The 18,551-nt window shown below is 39.8% G+C and overlaps 2 protein-coding genes across 2 annotated transcripts; both read right to left on the bottom strand.

The window, feature by feature from the left end:
• Positions 1–10,217: 10,217 nt before the first annotated feature.
• Positions 10,218–12,436, bottom strand: LOC129717456 (transmembrane emp24 domain-containing protein bai). Its single transcript, XM_055667356.1, has 5 exons — positions 12,075–12,436; positions 11,888–12,008; positions 11,761–11,831; positions 10,934–11,060; positions 10,218–10,864 (listed from the first exon to the last, which is right to left on the bottom strand). The coding sequence occupies exons 1-5, from the start codon at positions 12,252–12,254 to the stop codon at positions 10,746–10,748; spliced, it is 618 nt and encodes a 205-aa protein (XP_055523331.1). The 5' UTR covers positions 12,255–12,436; the 3' UTR covers positions 10,218–10,745.
• Positions 12,437–14,251: 1,815 nt separating this feature from the next.
• LOC129717455 (T-complex protein 1 subunit beta) lies at positions 14,252–16,652 on the bottom strand. The gene is made up of 3 exons (XM_055667355.1): positions 16,537–16,652; positions 15,369–16,166; positions 14,252–15,312 (listed from the first exon to the last, which is right to left on the bottom strand). The coding sequence occupies exons 1-3, from the start codon at positions 16,537–16,539 to the stop codon at positions 14,509–14,511; spliced, it is 1,605 nt and encodes a 534-aa protein (XP_055523330.1). The 5' UTR covers positions 16,540–16,652; the 3' UTR covers positions 14,252–14,508.
• Between the last annotated feature and the right edge of the window lie 1,899 nt (positions 16,653–18,551).

The following is an 18,551-nucleotide window of genomic DNA, read 5'->3' as shown; positions in this document are numbered from 1 at the left end:
GATCAGACATTCACCTAGCGATGTTGCATATCAGGAATACTCCACGGTCGAATGGGCTACCGGCATCCAGTGAAAGATTAATGGGTCGGCTGCTTCGAAGCAACTTACCCATCACGGTGGAGTCTACAACCAAAGCTAGTCACAGGGGTCACTGAGGCGCTCGGTGGAGAGCGGAAGCTGCAAAAGTTTTATGCAGATCGTGGTGCCATTAAGCCTGAAAACTTTAATGAAGGGGATCCAGTTTTGTTGCAAGATAACAACACTAAAACGTGGAGACCAGCAACTATTCTAACACAAGTAGATGACAGATCATACGCGGTTAATGACGGAGATAAGGTGTTCAGGAGAAACACTCATCATTTGCGATCTACAAGAACAGCAGATGGGTCAGACGAACTAGTACAAGAGGACGAAGCGGATGCAACGAATTACATTACCGGGAACTGTCGTGCTGCTCAACCAGCGGCAATAGCCGAACCACCACCGGGCGATGTCCAGCCGCAAACAACACGCTCCGGCAGAATTAGCAGGCCATTCAAATATAAAGATTTTGAGTATTATTGAGCTTTTGAAGAAGGAAGATGTGACGTAGTAACGTACATGTACTATCAAATATCATTATTGACATACCTTACAACATTATCTATCTTGTATCACAACACAAGCAATAAACATATATTCAGTCCTAACACCTACTCGTTTGCACACGTTACACAAAATGTTTACCTGCCCGAAAAAACACCCTGTCCAAAATTTCAGCTCAATCGGAAATAAAATTGAGTAGTGGTTCACGCCGACACTTGCGTCCTACGACGTGTTTAACAAAACGCTTCGTCTTCCGAGGCCGACCAATTGAGTCCGCATTCGAAACACTCATCATCTTCGTAATATTATTACGAACATTCACTATCGAGAACAAAAAAAAACATTAGTTTGACATTTCATCAAATAGCAACGATTCGGCTCGTTGCTATCGCGTTGCCAAATTTAATAACTCGTTTCTACCCGAGGTGGGGATTGCTATTTCCCAAACCAACATAGCAACGCCCGGTGCGGTTGCCGCGTTAGGGTGGGAGTTGCCAAACTAGCTTTAGAAACTTCAATTTAGCCACTGGTGGGCTTGCTCTAATGGGGATTACCAATTCCACTATTTCTTTTTCACACCGGCAGTTGCCAATTTCTGAAGACCGTCACTAGCCAGCGTTGGCAAAATGTTTGTTTGTGATGTATTTCGCATATTTTTTGCGGATCTAGTAAAAACCAACTTATCCGTCAGTCAATCGTTTCCAGAATGAGCTACGTTCTTTCTACTTCATAAAATGTTCCCTCCATTTCACGAAACTTTGTTTTAACTTTGTTTCCGTTTTCCCAAGTTAGCGATAGCATAATTCGTTTGCAGGTTTTTTTTTACCTGTGCGTACATGGATTTTTTCATCCTTATATGTTTATTCGAAGTAATTCCGGAAAACTGGGCACGTCCCGCAACGTTGGCTTAAATGACTATTCTACTCAAAGCTGGCGAACTGTCATTAGTTGATTTCTGTATTTCATGCTGTCTCGGTTCCCACAGTTTGCTATTAATATTTGAAAATTTTCCGCCAAAATAAAACTTAAATAAAGAACGCGTAAATTGTTTTCGAGTATTTGGTTGATTCTGGTGATGGAGAAAATGATTTCGCAGAACAAATTCTCTTATACGCGATTAAGAAAATGGTTTTTGGAAAGATTCGGGGCGTCCATGCGGAGGAAGGTGCCATCCAGCGTTTTAACAATGTTTTCATCGGAAACACCGGTCTATACCGATGACCATTTCCAACGCCGCTTTCGAACGCATCTTAGGTTATTTTTGAAGATTGAAACAGCGGTAAAGGAGAAAAATGTTTATTTATAAAACGACCGAACGAAACGGGAAAATAGTTGGTAATACTCCCGAGCAGATTTGCTCAAACCTTCCAGGTTTATTGAATAATATTGGCCAATCTTGTGAGAATTTGAGCTTTCCGCATCGTGTAGGTTGCAGACCAAAATGCCAACCAAAATGGCCATCTCAATAAAAAACCTATACAAAATGTTTACCTGCCCGAAAAAACACCCTGTCCAAAATTTCAGCTCAATCGGAAATAAAATTGAGTAGTGGTTCACGCCGACACTTGCGTCCTACGACGTGTTTAACAAAAACGCTTCGTCTTCCGAGGCCGACCAATTGAGTCCGCATTCGAAACACTCATCATCTTCGTAATATTATTACGAACATTCACTATCGAGCACAAAAAAACAACAGTTTGACATTTCATCAAATAGCAACGATTCGGCTCGTAGCTATCGCGTTGCCAAATTTAATAACTCGCTTCTATCCGAGGTGAGGATTGTTATTTCCCAAACCAACATGGCAACGCCCGGTGCGGTTGCCGCGTTATGGTGGGAGTTGCCAAACTAGCTTTAGAAACTTCAATTTAGTCACTGGTGGGCTTGCTCTTAGTGGGCAGGGTTGCCACCAGGTTACAAATAGAACCTGCAAAAATGTGGATAAACCAGGGGAGTATAAACGTCAAAATTTTGCCTACCAATCATGAATTCATCATGTGTCCAAATTTCATTTAAAATGCTTACGCAAAATATCTTATTCATTGAAAATGCACATTGTTTTGAAAACAAACGTTGAGTCTTGATTTTTCACAACTATAAACGTATTTTTTCGAGTATAAGTCAATGAACAATCATGGGACGTTAACTCTATTTCAACTGTTTTAGGGCGAACCAACCAAAAAGTGGGTAGCAGAATCAATGAGTGGTAGATGGAAAATGTATGAAGTTTGACAGCCACAAGAGCCCCTGGGATAAACTGTCTCCCGACGAAAGATTGTGGAAAACTGAAAATACTCAAGATTTAAAGAAACTAATGCTTCAAGTTTAACACCATATAAATTCATAACATGGAACACAAATGATATTAAAAGAACTATTTTACTTGAATGATGTTCTAAATTAGAGAGTGATAAATACGAGCAAAAGTTTATATCCAAATGGAATGTCTCAAATAGCTTATAGTATGTAACTTAAATTAGTACATCTAAATTTCATGCACTTTCACATAAAGGGTCTGTAGCTTATCATAATAAAAACAAAATTAATTCAGTTTAATACCATGGTTTCAGCAGATTATTGTTTGTCTTTATAAATTGTTATAAAGAATATCACCCCACAATATTCATGTATTTGTTTGTAACTTCACCCATTCTGTAGTACAAACTGAACATTTATAAACTGTATAACTGTTGCCCGACAAAACTGCTTGTTGAAATTGACGTGTCATCGGTTGAATGTATGCGTACCTGACATAATTTCATCCCGACTTATAGTATGCAATATCCAATTGCAAATTTTGATGCAGAATTTGACGTGATGACCCTTTTGTGAGACAAATTAAGGAAATCTTACTCACTGTCAAATATACGGAGGATTTCACAACATTTACAGTTTTTTGGTGTTTCTGAACAATGATAAGTGTTTTGAAAAGTTGTAGCCTGTACAAATCCTTTAAAGTCGATTGCATCTAAATACATTTATTCTAATTCTTATCGTCATATGTATACAAGTGCATATCACCCTGGATATGTTGTGCCTACTAGCCTTCGATAACTCTCACATTCTCAGTCTCAGAGCATGATGCATTCGAAAACGGAAGTTTATGGGTTTATTACGGATGTCTTATAGATGAAGAAAAAAAAAATTACGGATGTCATCTCACGGTGAGAACGAAGTAAAAAAATCTCACAGTGAAAAAAGACGCGTGCAAATCAAATGGGAATCACTTTCACCGTGCCCATTCCGGTTGTCACTTCACCGTGAAGTGACTCCCGTAATAAGCCCCTAAAAAAAGTGTTACACACTTAAATTTTTTTGTCGGGTCTCGGTAATTTTTGCCGAGAACGGCACCACTGAGTGCTCGGTTAGAAAAAAAAATGACAGCTGTCACATTTTTTCGAAAATCTCGGTTCAACCCAACTGAAGTTTCGGCACAAAATATTAACGAGCCGAAATATCAGTTAGGTGCACCGAGATTCACGAAAAAATGTGACAGCTGTCATTATTTTTTTAACCGAGCACTCAGTGGTGCCACATACATAAGACATACGTAACACTCAGGAAGAAATCTCCCAAAAAAGTTGGTACAAAATGAACTACTCGAAAGTACCAACCTCTGTAAAAAAAACTCTGTTTGAGTTGTCTTTGAAGGCAGTGTACCTGCGCAGCCCTGCATTTGTCTCGTTCCTACTCGAAAAATGCTGCATTGATTTTGTAAATAACTTTTTGACAGTTCCTTATGGGATTTTCTTTGGGGCTCGATAAGTCCGAGAAAAAGAAATTTCATTTTGTTCATTATTTATCGAGCAGTTTGACAGGGCGAGGTACGGAGTACAATGGGGCAAAATGTACCAGAAAAAAACGCCAGTGTTACGTATGTCTTATGTATGTGGTGGTGCCGTTCTCGGCAATAAATTACCGAGACCCGGCAAAAAATTTTAAGTGTGTACTTCGGACAAAGGAAAACCAACAAACACGAAGAGTTACGTGAGGAAGAGGTAGCTTCAGTCCACTAGTTCGTATTCTTCGTTCTTCGCATGTGTCGAACTCTTTCTTTCGTACGAATCGAGAATGGCGAAAGATCGCGTAGCGTGCGAAAAACTTCTGAAATCTGGCAAAACGAAAATAAAAAGTCTGGCAAAAATCTTTCACTCATTTTTGGATAAAATTCCTGGCAGAATTGAAAGTGATGGCCAGGCACGGCCCATCTCGCAGTAATGACCTTTTTGCGAGACGACGCGGATAAAATTTGGCTATATCGGATAAAATATCTGGCTCATTTACAAATATCTGGCAGATTCTGAGGTTTATCTGTTTGTCTGGCGCGCAAACAGAAATCTGGCAAAATCCAGATTTATCTGGCACAATGGCAACGCTGATCGCAGTAACGGAGTGAAAACATAAAAATTTTGTAACGTAGCATAGCAACTTTAATGAACAGTTTTGTTTATTATGATCCGAGCATGCGCACGACGAAATTAAAATAACAAAACGCCCATTGTTTGTTGAAGTTGCTACGCTACGTTACGATGTTGTGATATTTTCTACTCCGTTACTGCGATTGAAAATTCCCTGACCTACAGAAAACGTCAAAAAGGGCTGCGTGCACTGTCCGCCATTACCGCTCGTGGAAAGCTAGAGACATAATTTTTTGTGTATTTTGATGCAAAACCAAATTTCCCCGAGTTTAAACATATTTCAACTTAAGGGGCAACAATAGCGCCATTTTCAATTTTTGAGACCAAATATCAAAATTCTAAGAGTTTGTCCACATATTAGCATCTTCTTACTCACCTTTTAAAAAAACAGATCTTGAATCGGACAAAAACTGAGCTCAAAACGGTGATTCAACGAAACCGGTTTTGGTATGGTTTTAGTATATTTCACAAAGCAAAATAATATCAAATATGTATGAGCATCATCATTACCATGCGCTAATATCTAAAAGTTTAAGTAAAATTATGTCTTATATCGAGTAAAAAAGTCTCTGGAATCGATTGGTAGGTGTCTGATCGACGTAAAATGTCAGCAACATATCAATTTTGCCCCAATTCCCCTACAATACTAAATTAGGTTCTCTCGACGTTAGATTAACTTATTTGAAATCTGTTCAATGTAATATCAAGAGTGTAAGCGATACTCAAAGATACAATAACAATTTGTCTTTACATGATCCTCCTCCTTTTGCGGGAGGGAGTTGCATGTTTGGCCAGGACCGGTCAAATCATAAACATGGGAGGATTATATGAAGACAAATTGTTACTGTATCTTTAAGTATCACTTACATTCTTGATATTACATCAAACAGATTTTAAATAAGTTAATTTAACGTCGAGATAAACCAATTTAAGTATTTTAGGGGAATTGGGACAAAATCGACATTTTGCTGACATTTTACGTAGATCAGACACCTACCAATCGATCCCTGAGACTTTTTACTCGATATTAGATATAATTTGACTACCAATTTTAGATATTAGCGCATGACCATTTATGCTCAGGCATACTCGGTATAATCACATATTAGACAAACGTAACACTGGCGATTTTACTCTTTGCCCCACATCACCCGGAACCAACATCAGTTTGAACTGCTCGACGAAAATGAACGGAATGAATTTTCTTCATCCTGGCTCTACTCGAGCCCTCAACAAAATCCCTTAAGAAACTGTCAAAAAGTTGTTTACAAAATCAATGCTGCATTTTTCGAGTGGGAACGAGACAAATGCAGGGCTGCGCAGGTACACAACCTCCATAAACTACTCAAACAGAGGTTTTTTTACAGAGGTTGGTACCTTCGAGTAGTTCATTTTGTATCAACCTCTTTTGGAAAAGTTCTTCCTGAGTGTTACGTATGTCTAAGTATGTGGTAAAATGTTGCTTTGTGAAATATACTAAAACCACATACTTATACATACGTAACACTGGCGATTTTTTTGGTTCTCTTTGCCCCACATCACCCGGTACCAACACCTGTATGAACTGCTCGACGAAAATGAACTGAATTAATTTTCTTCATAGCGGCTCTACTCGAGCCCTCAACAAAATCCCTTACGAAACTGTCAAAAAGTTGTTTACAAAATCAATGCTGCATTTTTCGAGTGGGAACGAGACAAATGCAGGGTTGCGCAGGTATACAACCTCCATAAACTACTCAAACAGAGGTTTTTTTTTACAGAGGTTGGTACTTTCGAGTAGTTCATTTTGTACCAATTTTTTTGGAAGATTTCTTCCTGATTGTCACGTATGTCTTTTGTATGTGCTAAAACCATGCCAAAACCGGTTTCGTAGAGTCACCGTTTTGAGCTCAGTTTTTGTCCGATTTAAGATCTGTTTCTTTTAAAATATGGGTAAGAAGATGCTAGTATGTGGACAAACTCTTAGAATTTTGATATCTGGTCTTAAAACAAAATGGCGTCGAAAAAACATCGGAAATTTCCGGTTTCTCAAAAATTCAAAATAGCGCCATTGTTGCCCCTTAAGTTGAAATATGTTCAAACTCGGGGAAATTTATTTTCGCATTAAACTTCATAAAAAATCATGCATAGAAGCCAAGGCAAAAAAATTATTGCACTGTGTTATTCACACGATGACTCTTGGAACGATTGGTCCTGTTTTTAAGATGGAGCGACAGCAGTATACAAAACCTGGTAGTCACCACAGACGGCAGAATCTTCAGGGACTCGGAAAATACTGCGGATATCTACATATTACAGAGATGCCAGGTGTTTTTGAGAAATGTACTGCTCGAAAACCCGACAAAATCTGCTTGAAGTCTAAAAAAAAATCTATCCGTGATTTGAATAAATTGCGCTTGCGCAGGCAAAAGTCTGCGAAAATCTGCAGAAACTATGGAAAAACTGTAATTATCTGCGAATCAATAAAAATCTGCACAGCGACTCTAAAAATTTGCACTTTGCAGACAAACCTGCACATCTGGTATCTCTGACAAATTAATCAAAACTAGAGATACTCAGAGAGAGAGAGAGAGAGAGAGAGAGAGAGATAAGCGATGAAAAAACCACCAATTTGGCAACCAGGTTTCACATGTCAGAGGTGCCAGATCTCTTCAAAAAGCGCAATGATGACTATACTTTTTTATTCGACTCGTATAACTGATGGTGCCATCTTTACCGGTCTGTCGTCCGACATCCTTACAACATGCCCAGCCCACCGCAACCTGCCAATTTTAGCGGTGTGGGTGAAAGATGGTTCCCCAAGCAACTCCTGCAGTTCGTGGTTCTCCATCTGCATTCCACCGAAGATGGTACGCAACACTTTCCGCTCGAAGAACGCAAGGGCGCGTTGGTCCTCCACAAGCATAGTCCATGTCTCATGCCCGTAGAGGATTACCGGTCTGATCAGCGTCTTGAAGATGGCTAACTTGGTGCGGCGACGAATTATACTCGATCGGAGCGTCCTCCGGAGACCAAAGTATGCACGATTTCCTGCCGTAATGCGCCGTTGAATTTATTTTGCTGGTATCGTTGTAGGCAGTTACCAGTGAGCCCAGATACACAAACTCATCGACCACCTCGATTTCATCGCCATCAACTTGAACTCGAGGTGGGAGGTTAGCATGTCTTCTCGTGAGCCCCTTCCATTCATGTACTTCGTCTTCAATGCATTGACGACCAGTCCAATCCGTTTGGCTTCGGGCTTTAGTCCGATGTACGTATCCGCCACCTTCACAAAGGTCCGAGCCACAATGTCGATATCGTCGGCGAAACCAAACAGTTAAACCGATTTTTGAAATATCGTGCCACTCGTGTTAAGTCCCGGTCTTCTAATGACACCTTCCAGGGCGGTAGACGGCTTATTAAGCTTCAGTACAGCCAAAATCCACCGAATAGCAACTTAACAAGCTATAATTCAACAAAATTGTTTGTTGGGCGGGACACGAGGCATATGGACGCTAGGCATATGGATGTTAGGCATAGTATGCTAGGCATGCAGACGCAAGGCATAATGGATGTAAGGCATAATGGATACGAGGCATACTGCCTTGCGTCCATTCGGCCTCGCGTCCATATGCCTCGTGTCCGTATGCCCCGCGTCTGTAAGCTTAACGGGGTGTCATCTTCCAGGGCAATGTTATACAGTAGGCACGAGAGACCATACGCTTGCCTTAAACCTCTTCGGGTTTCAAAGGGACTCGAGAGTGCCCCCGATACTCGAACTACACACATCACTTGATCCATCATCGCATTGACCAACCGCCTTAGTTTGTCTGGAAATTCGTAGTCGTGCATAATTTGCCATAGCTGGTCTCGATCGATTGTGTCGTACGCCGATTTAAAATCGATGAGCTAATGATGTGTGGGCACGTTCTATTCGCAGCATTTCTGTATGTCTTGCCGAACCACGAATATCTGATCCGTGGTGGCGCGTGCACCCATGAATCCCGCCTGGTAGAGCCGGTTTGCTAGTTTATCTAATATAAAAATTTGTGCCAAAATTGAAGGTGTCCTGATTTTAAGCTCGGACCAGATGGTATCCCTACCAATGAATGATACACGATTGCTTGAAACATGATTTCGTATTATGGTCAAATCTCTTCTCAATAATCAATCTTTTTATCTAGCCGTATTAGGAGAAACAGTGTGCGCCATCTACAAAAAAGGTGACAAGTTGGATTACTGCAACTACCGCGCGATCACGTTGCTGAACGCCGCCTACAAGGTACTCTCTCAAATTCTGTGCCGTCGACTATCACCGTTTGCGAGGGAATTCGTGGGGCACTACCAAGCGGGATTTAGGGGTGTCCGCGCCACCGCGGACCAAGTATTCGCGATAAGGCAAGTTATATAGAAATGCCGTAAATATGAAGTGCCCACGCACCATTTGTTCATCGACTTTAAATCGGCGTACGATACAATCGATCGTGATCAGCTACGGCAGATTAAGTATACACGATTACGGTTTTTCCGGATAAACTGACACGATTGGTCAAGTCGACGTTGAATCGGGTGATGTACGTAGTTCGAGTTTCAGGGACACTCTGGCGTTCCTTCGGTTCTCGACGAGGATTACGGCAAGGTGATGGATTATCGTGCTTGTTATTCAATATCGCTTTGGAAGGTGCAATGCGAAGGGCGGGTATCGACACGAGTGATACGATGTTCAGGAGGTCTGTTCAGCTCTTTGGCTTCGTCGATAACATAGACATCGTAGTACGAACCCTTGAGAAGATGACGGAGACGCCTTATGGCACGTCTTTGGGGTTTTCTTTCGGAAGATACTGCGTACCGTCTGTGGTGGAGTGCAGATGGAAGATGGATCATGACTGAGGCGGATGAATCAGACGTTGCATCAGCTGCTGTTGGTTCTCGAAAACGGCCCGACTGTAACAAGGTGCGTAGCGAGCAAGGTGGTCCGATCAAGTGGAAGACGAGACAAGCCCTATGACGCTTTACGTTTAGTAATTAGCGATGTTAAATTTTTCAGTTCGCGGTACGTAACACTGTATTTTAAGTTCATTCATTTTAGGTACATTCCTTACTACAACAACTATAACAAGAAAAAAGGAACTTTTCTTGTATTCTAGCGAAAACCAAAAGAAGTATAAGAAACATTTTACCCTGAGAAAATCGAGGACATTTCGAAAGCACTAAATCAGAAGAACCGCTGAGTGTTGGCGTGTATCAAATCTATTCTGCTGAAACCTAAATTACCTATAAAACATATTTCATTATTGCAAACCGAAAACAAAAAAAATATTTGAGCTTACTAACTGATAGTATCGAAGTTTTTTTTTAAGTATTTCGTTCCTACCTGGTGTTAGGTAACCAAACGAAATTTTATAAAAAATATTCCTGTTTCGAAAAAGGAAATATCGAGGCATATAGCACTGTTGGACATGCACCAGTCTTCAGGAAAAACGGAACCAATTAAATACAAACGCAATTTGAGAAGTATTCTGCTTAATGCGTATTTTGCTAAAACCTGGTAGTCGTGAGACTCATGAGTGTTTGTTCAATTATTCTAACAGATTGAAGGATGGTTCAAATTGTGAATCCCATGCGTGTGGTCTTTCACGATGTATTTTCGATCGGTAAAACGCACCATTCTCACACTCTCGATAGCTTATACACAAAGGTCCAGTTCATACTCATACGATTCGACTCGCGTCCGGTCAGGCCGATGCACCAACCGCGATCTTAGATGAGCTTTTTGGCGATGAAGTACCTTCTGAGGTACAGCACCTGCCACGTGGCCAATCCGAGCAGACAGCACATGCTGAAGATACTGAAAAACAGCACACGGCTATTGGTACTCTCTGTAACGGAATTAACAAAAAAAAAACACAATATAGTTTTCCAATGTTAGACAAAAAACCTCTGCTTACCGTTGGTATCACGCATCTCCTCTTCGCGCTTCCGCATCAGCGCAAAGTCCTGTACGATCGCATCGGAGAGATCCTCCAAACGCTTTAGATCCACTTCCAGGGGTTTGAGCTTAGCAGCCTCGCCAATCTGAAGTAGAGGAAGGTGCGTGTGTGCGATTTAAACAGCAAATTTTGACGGGTTGTGTTAGTGGGTTAAAAGAAAACTTAACAGCAAACGCAAGCGGCTAACAAAAAAGTAGTTTTTATAACTTGGTGAGCCCGTTTTTCACAGGCACCTTATTGGCAAGAGCTAGTTAACAATCACTGAGTGACCGTGATATTCGCAAATTTGCTCTCATTTGGTGAGGTGACTGTGGAAATGTAGCAATGTTAGAGTTATGTTTCATAAAATTGATCAAAAAGAATAAAGTATTTCAACTGTTTGGTATTTTATACAACTTTGTTGGACACTTTTTGTCTGTCACATCTAGATATTATTGAATTTTGTGTTTGAATTACACCAAAATACAGAAATCATCAACGCATATTCAAATAAATACACAAACTATTTAAAACACAAGCATAAAAAAAATCCGGGAAATGGCAACGTCAAACGGAACTTACTGCACTCATAAACTGAAATAAATGGCACATTGATTGATAGCGCATGTATATACAAAAACGATGCGACAGTTGTTTATCAGTTGGATTGTTCAAGTACGATAAAAAATAACAAGAAACCCCAAGAGGTGACACCAATCGAGGAAGAAAGAAGAAAGAAAAAACTAGATAAGCATCCTGATACCATCCAGTCTTGAGAAAGAAAAAAAATAGTTTTAGGTACTTACACCTTCATAGCTTTTGGTCTCGATACCCTTCTTGATATCTAACGAAACATCCTGCTCCACACCGCGATGTGCTGAAACAGTGAAACGTCAGGAACAAAATGTTTGCATGTGCTCATATTTATCTTACTTGGGGGAACGTTTGAAATGAAGCAAATCTCAAATGTATCGTACATTTCCGAAGTGAACGTAAATTTCCCCTTGCTGATGTCTTCTTTCTGGGACATAATGTGTCCTTTACTGTCCCGTACCTGAGGGAATGCATTAAATATCATTGTGTACGTTACAACGCCAACCCGCGTACTCTGCCTACTTACAACATAGTTGATTTTCTGCCCGGGCGCCCCGGTCACCTCGTATTCACCGGCCACGATCTGATTCCCCTGCATATCATCTCTGAGACATTTTTGCAAGTTTGGCTGCAGTCGAAACATAATCGCTTGCGACTGATACACACCGAACAGTAACAACAAAACAGCTTTTAGTAGGCTATTCATCTTAAATGAACCTAAATATAACTAAACGATACTACTCGGCTCCAAAAGCGACACTCAATCGGTGAGGATATACCACAATTTTGTTTTTATTTGCTGGATAGAAATGAAAGTTATCTGCTTTTATTACACCGAACTTTTGCTTGATGCGCTTCCTTTTGACAGACACGAAAGCAATGAGCTGGCCGTCGATGACTTTTCGGTGCTCGCTGTCAAACGTTCGCCTGTCGCGTGCTACCAAGATTTGCTGGTAACTGCAGCACATGTATATTATATACACTATAAAAAATTCGCATTTCGATTCAAATACTGTTTACTTCCGTTTGAAAAATAATTTTCTCGACTCCGCTAATAAATTTTGATGATTCACCCACATTGCCCGCTAAAGTCCAACGTGTTTTAATGTTAACCCATTTTTTTTTCTGTGTGGACTCATCACTGCGACCAGAGCTTAGATCTATTGTGATATTGCCCAGGTGTTTTCTGTACTCCGCACTTCATATTATTAGCAGTAACACTATTGAAGTAAGTGATACGCTTCATTATCATTCATATCAGTGCTTGTGTGTAATTACCTTTCCGTTTCAAGCTTACTGCTCTACTATACCGAGCCTCTGTCCATCCTAACAATATCGCCTAGTTAAAATTCCCTGGAGAGAACTTTCATATGTTACTCACACCAGTTTTATTATAATAGGGACTTATTTTTGTAAGGAGGAGAGTCACCAGGGGTACTGTAGAATCCAGATTGAAGAAAGGGTACGTGGTGGGGAGCCTGAGAATAAACTCATGCTTAAAGTCCTTTGACAACCAAAATGGCCTGATTCTACTAAGATTCGAACCCACAACCACCCGCTTACCAAAGCGGACTCTGTAACCTTGCGGCTACGGAGCTCCCCCCGGAGTTAACCCATAATTCAAATGGCAGTCTGATGATTATAGTATGTACATTGTACATGTACATTGTACATATAGTGTGTACGCATCAAAGTTCTATCCTAATCAAAAATAGAAAAAGCAAACAAAAAAATAGACAAAGTCAGGGGACGAAACACAAAATAAAAATATTTTTTTTGGAAAACAGTATGTAACAGATGTTATATTTTTTTCTACTTTCATAACATCTCATTGAATAATTTGTTAGAAACTTGCACTTGGCATGCAAGTCGAGTCGACTCGTCTTCTGTAATAGAGCTCTTTATATACAAATAGAATGCCGTCTTAATTAAACTCTACCGAAGAAACAACATAAAAATTCTTTACAATTGAATAAACTTTTAGCCATTCATTCGCTATTTTCCACCCCTTTGGCATCAACGCCATATGTCAAGGGCTAACATCTCAACATATGTGTAAACGAGATAGCACATTACCGCTTCTTTTCATACATCTTTATCTTACTGCTGACAGCGGGCACAAATTAATTTGTGCCCAGGACATGAGTTCATTGTCATTCACTGTTACTCGGTATAGGGATGCCAAAGGCTCGCTATTTTCAGCAGAAAAATATTCCCATACTTTTTAGATTCTATGTTTCATTTTGATTTTAATAAAAATTTACAAAGCAATTTTTAACACACTCAATATCATGAACAATGCAATTGACAAACAAATATGTACTCCAATTGTGATTTCCACTCAAAAACACTAGGTTACCGAGGATACTGCTTCAAAAATGGTAATGTAACCAAAGGTGTGCCTAATTTTACATTAAAATTGATTGCTCTTCAACACAAGATGACAAAGCTTTTTGATGTATACGAAAAAAAAGTTTGTCAAATCAACTTGATGTTACATATTTTTAAATTAAAAATAAATTTTAAAAAAAATGATAACACACTTAGCCTTGTTTGTGCATGATTAATAAGTACATAATTTGATGTCACAGTTTGTTATTACCAATGTATATATTCATCACTCGATGACTCAAAACGTTTTTTAACGAGGACACAATACATGTTCCATTACGGATTTCGGATAAAAAGGTTATAACGAACAGCTAATGTATATCAAACCTTTCTATTCACTGAAGAATATAATTCATTCAATTAGCGTGTTATTAGAACGGAATAGACAGGTAACGATGATACACAATTTCGATAATAGCGTGCTTGTTATGATGATACAATTTTTTAATAAGTGTGCTTGTGATAAGTTATAGCAGAAGCTAAATGTAGGTTATCTAAAGAAAACCGTGTGTCGAAGTTTACCAACTAAACGATTATTACAGTAAAAAGCAAAACAAAAAAATACATGTTTAGCAGTAGCCACGATCAGGCACGCGTTTTCTAGGGGCGCTCTTGATAATGTAGTCCACGCGTAGTATCATCTCAGCCGCTTCCGATGCCGACAGAAGCACCTGTCGCTTGACGGCAAACGATTCGGTTATACCAAGCTCTTTCATACAACCCACCTTACCCTCGGTCATATTCAACCCAAGGGAGGCTTTACCCTGCGAATGACCGGCCCGTAGCTCCGAAATCAGCTGTGCAGAATCATAACCAGCATTGTCAGCAATAGTCGTTGGCAGTTGAAGAAGAGCACGAGCGAACGATTCGATAGCCATTGCCTCTTTGCCAGGTGTTTCGGCAGCTAGCTTGAAAACAGCTGTGGCCATCAATGTTTCTGAACAGCCACCCCCATACACAATTCGTGATTCCTTCACAGTTGCAGCTAGCACACACAGCGCATCGTGCAGTGAACGTTCTGCTTCATCAATAATCTGTTGCGTAGCACCACGAATGACAATCGTACAAGCTTCTCCCAGGGGAACTCCACTGAAACGCAGCAACGTATCCTCCCCAATCATCACCTGTTCGATCAGATCACAACGACCTAGCTTTACCATATCCGGATTATCAAAGGTGGACACAATTTCTCCACCAGTAACCAGTGCCAAACGTTCGATGCCATCAAAATCTGCATGTTCGATGGCCATCACTCCAGCGTCGGCAAACAGTTGTTCTGGATAGTTATAAATCAACTGCCGATTAATAAACACGGTACAGTTGTGGCTCAAAATCCTATTGACCTTATCTTTCATTTTTTCTTTTTCAGCCACCTATAAAACAAAAAAAAGTTTATAATAGAACAAAATGTTCCATAGCAGACACTCACCTCCAGTTCGGCAATTTTTGACATTGAGTCCACCTTAATACTTGAACCGAACACCTTAATCTTGTCCGTGTCCATCGGTGTATTAGCAATCAGTATCTTTGCGTTTTCAACCCGCTTTGGCTGGTGTACTCCAGGTTTTTTGTCCAGCAAAAAGCCCTCGTCCAAAAAGGAATCCTCCAAACATCCACCGGTTTTCTTGATGCTCTGAATAGCAGTCAACTCGCCAGAACCTTTCAATCGCAGTACGGCATCGACAGCCAATTTGGAAAAGTGTTCCTTGTGCTGCGACAAAATCTTCGAGCTCAGCGTAGTACGCGCAATGTTCATTAAATCTTCCCGGAACTTTTCCGCATTTTGCGAATTATCCTGAGCAGCTGAGATTAAGGCGCTTCTCGCCGCCTGAGTGGCAGCCCGCCATCCAGCAATAATCGTCTGCGGATGTAGCTTCATTTCAATTAACTTCTCCGCTTCCCGCAACAACTCCGAGGCCAAAACCGTCACCGAAGTGGTACCGTCGCCAACCTCATCATCTTGAACGCGGCTCATGTCAACCAAAATTTTAGCTGCAGGGTTATCCACCCCAACGGCTTTCAGGATCGTTGCTCCGTCGTTGGTAACCACAACTTGGCCTGCGCTGCGACCGTGAGCGACTAAAATTTTATCCATTCCTTTCGGACCAAGTGTGCTCTTGACAAGATCGCCGATTGCTATTGCACCCACAAACGATGATAAACGAGCAATTTCGCCTTTTTCCTCCTCGGCTTCATTTTTCAAGATACGTACTGGATTCAACGACACCTACGAAAAAAAAGGTAAACGATCGAGAAACAAGATTACTCATCTGAGGAAACATAACCTCGTTTGTATTTTTCAATCTAACATGTTTTTTATCCCTACTTATGGCTAGAACCAATTATTTGTGAAAATTAGTTTTGGCCACAGTTCATTGAATTGATTTAGACAATAATGTAATAAAAAAGCTTTTATCGGCCATAATAAAATGTTCCTAAACTTCCTCACGTGTAGCTACAGGCGAGTGCCGGATGACACCCGGCACAAAAAAGTTTAATTTTAGCGTTCGAATCCTTGTAAGCTGTGGTAACTGAACTATCATTTAAAACTTTCATGCTGAAAGCACATTTTACTAGTATTTGCATTATTATCTCACCATTTTGATTCACTTTTTCTGCGAAAAACTATTTTAAAGTACAGAGACAGAAACTGTTTTCGTTGCTTTGCTTTCAGCAGCTAAAATCTGACAGTAACAGTGCGCTCAGTTAAAATTGTAGGTGAATTTTTATATCTGCACGAATTTTCGATCAGTTTGCAAGTATGTCTGGAGTAAGTCGCGATTTGGGCGCAAAAATAAATAAAAATGTATCACTACGGGCAATTAAAATGATTGTTCGACTGACAGCTAGCGCTGCAGTAAAAATTTTGTTGATGATTTGTAGGCAGCATTTTAACCATTTTAATCTATCAAGATTCCATTTGCAGTGAGTTATCACAAGTTTACGTAGCGGGAAACTTTAAAAATTTAGATTTTTTCATTTTTCTAGTTCTGGAGTTCAAATCCAGAAGTCGCACGGTTGTTTTTAGTTTTGCGTTAAATCACCAATTCCAGCTGAAAGAATAAACCAGAGTGACAACAAAAGATCGAATAGAAATCGCAATAACTCAGTCTCTTGTGGCCCAAACACAATGCATACGTTTGCGTTGCGTTGATGTCAATTTGAACGAAAATGTATGGGCTAACTGTCAAATTGCTGCAAACGCAGCCGCAACGTATCGATTTTGCTTAAGCCTGTAGTACACTCTTTGACCGAGCGTCAAATATTTGTCTCTTTTTGACAGATAAAAATTTGGTCAAAGATAATTATTTGTCACTCTCCGATTTTGACATGGGGCAAACACGAGCAAACAACAACCATGACGTCAAATAAATTTGACCATTATGTCAGAAGGTCAAATATTTGACCATTAGACAAAGAGTGTACTACAGGCTTTAGGCCTTTGCAAAACTTAAACGGATGATAATACATATGGTGTTACGATAACCCATACAGTCGTGACTAAATCCCGAACTAGTTGTTAGGCACGTTTTAAGATTATTGATTATGCGGAAATGTTGACTTGCTTTTTCATTCGACTCGTATAACTGATGGTGACGGTGGAAGTCCTGGGATATAATGAAGTGCATCACGAAAACCGTGAAGGTGTTAAAGTTTATGTTTAATGTTATATACTTTCTTTAATAATTAATTTATTATTGTATTGTTTACCATACAAAAGGTTTATGAACCACCAATTGAAAATAACTGTGATAAAGCAATTTTGAAGCATTCCCAATTCATTGCTCAGAAACAGAACATGAAAAACGTGTTAAACAAAAAATATCCTTTATTGTACCTGATTGCGATAGCTTTCAAGTGTTACCTTTCTTGTTCGTTTGGCTCAGATTTTTACATGTTCGTTTGGCTCACAACATTCTCTTTGCATATCTCTCCCTACACTGAAAAAAAAAATCACACGCTCATAACAAATGCTCGTTGCACATGAATAACAATAAACAAACCCAATCATTTTAACATGTCGACCCATATTGATTTTTATTTGAATCCACGATATTTTGACGTGTTTTAGCATTTGACGTGGTTTAGCATTGAGATCTGAGTGTGAAAAGATTGATTTTGGGATGCATGACATGGCAAAACGAAGTGTAAGACACTTGATTTTATGCTGTGCACTAAAACGCAAGTGTATTCCACGTAGATATAAAATGTTTCATCTATTAGCACAGAAGTAAGTGTAATCCACTTGGCAGTAACGTGTCGATTTTTTATAGTGTAGGTCTACGTAAGTTATTAGTCAATAGGGGTTTGAAAAAAATACCTGCTTTTTCTTATACTAATCGATGACCGACCTTTTAGTAGGCACTACGTATTTTTCCTAAATCTCTACGATTTTTCTTTAATTTTCAAATTGAAAAATTAGATTTAAAAGTGACACTTCTGCTGCTCGAAAATATAACCCTGGCCGAGCACAAAGTGACATTAATAGTGCTAGCCTGTGGAAATATTACCCTGGTTCGCGTGTTATGACAGGGATGCCAAATGTAATGACATGTCTCAATTTCGAAGACATTAGAGCTCGTGTGAAGTAGTTATTTGAAAAATGACCTGG

The sequence above is a fragment of the Wyeomyia smithii genome, chromosome 1 (assembly GCF_029784165.1).
Source record: "Wyeomyia smithii strain HCP4-BCI-WySm-NY-G18 chromosome 1, ASM2978416v1, whole genome shotgun sequence".
NCBI classification, from domain to species: domain Eukaryota; kingdom Metazoa; phylum Arthropoda; class Insecta; order Diptera; family Culicidae; genus Wyeomyia; species Wyeomyia smithii.
Note: the sequence above shows the minus strand (reverse complement) of the source record. Positions and strands in the feature narration are given on the sequence as shown.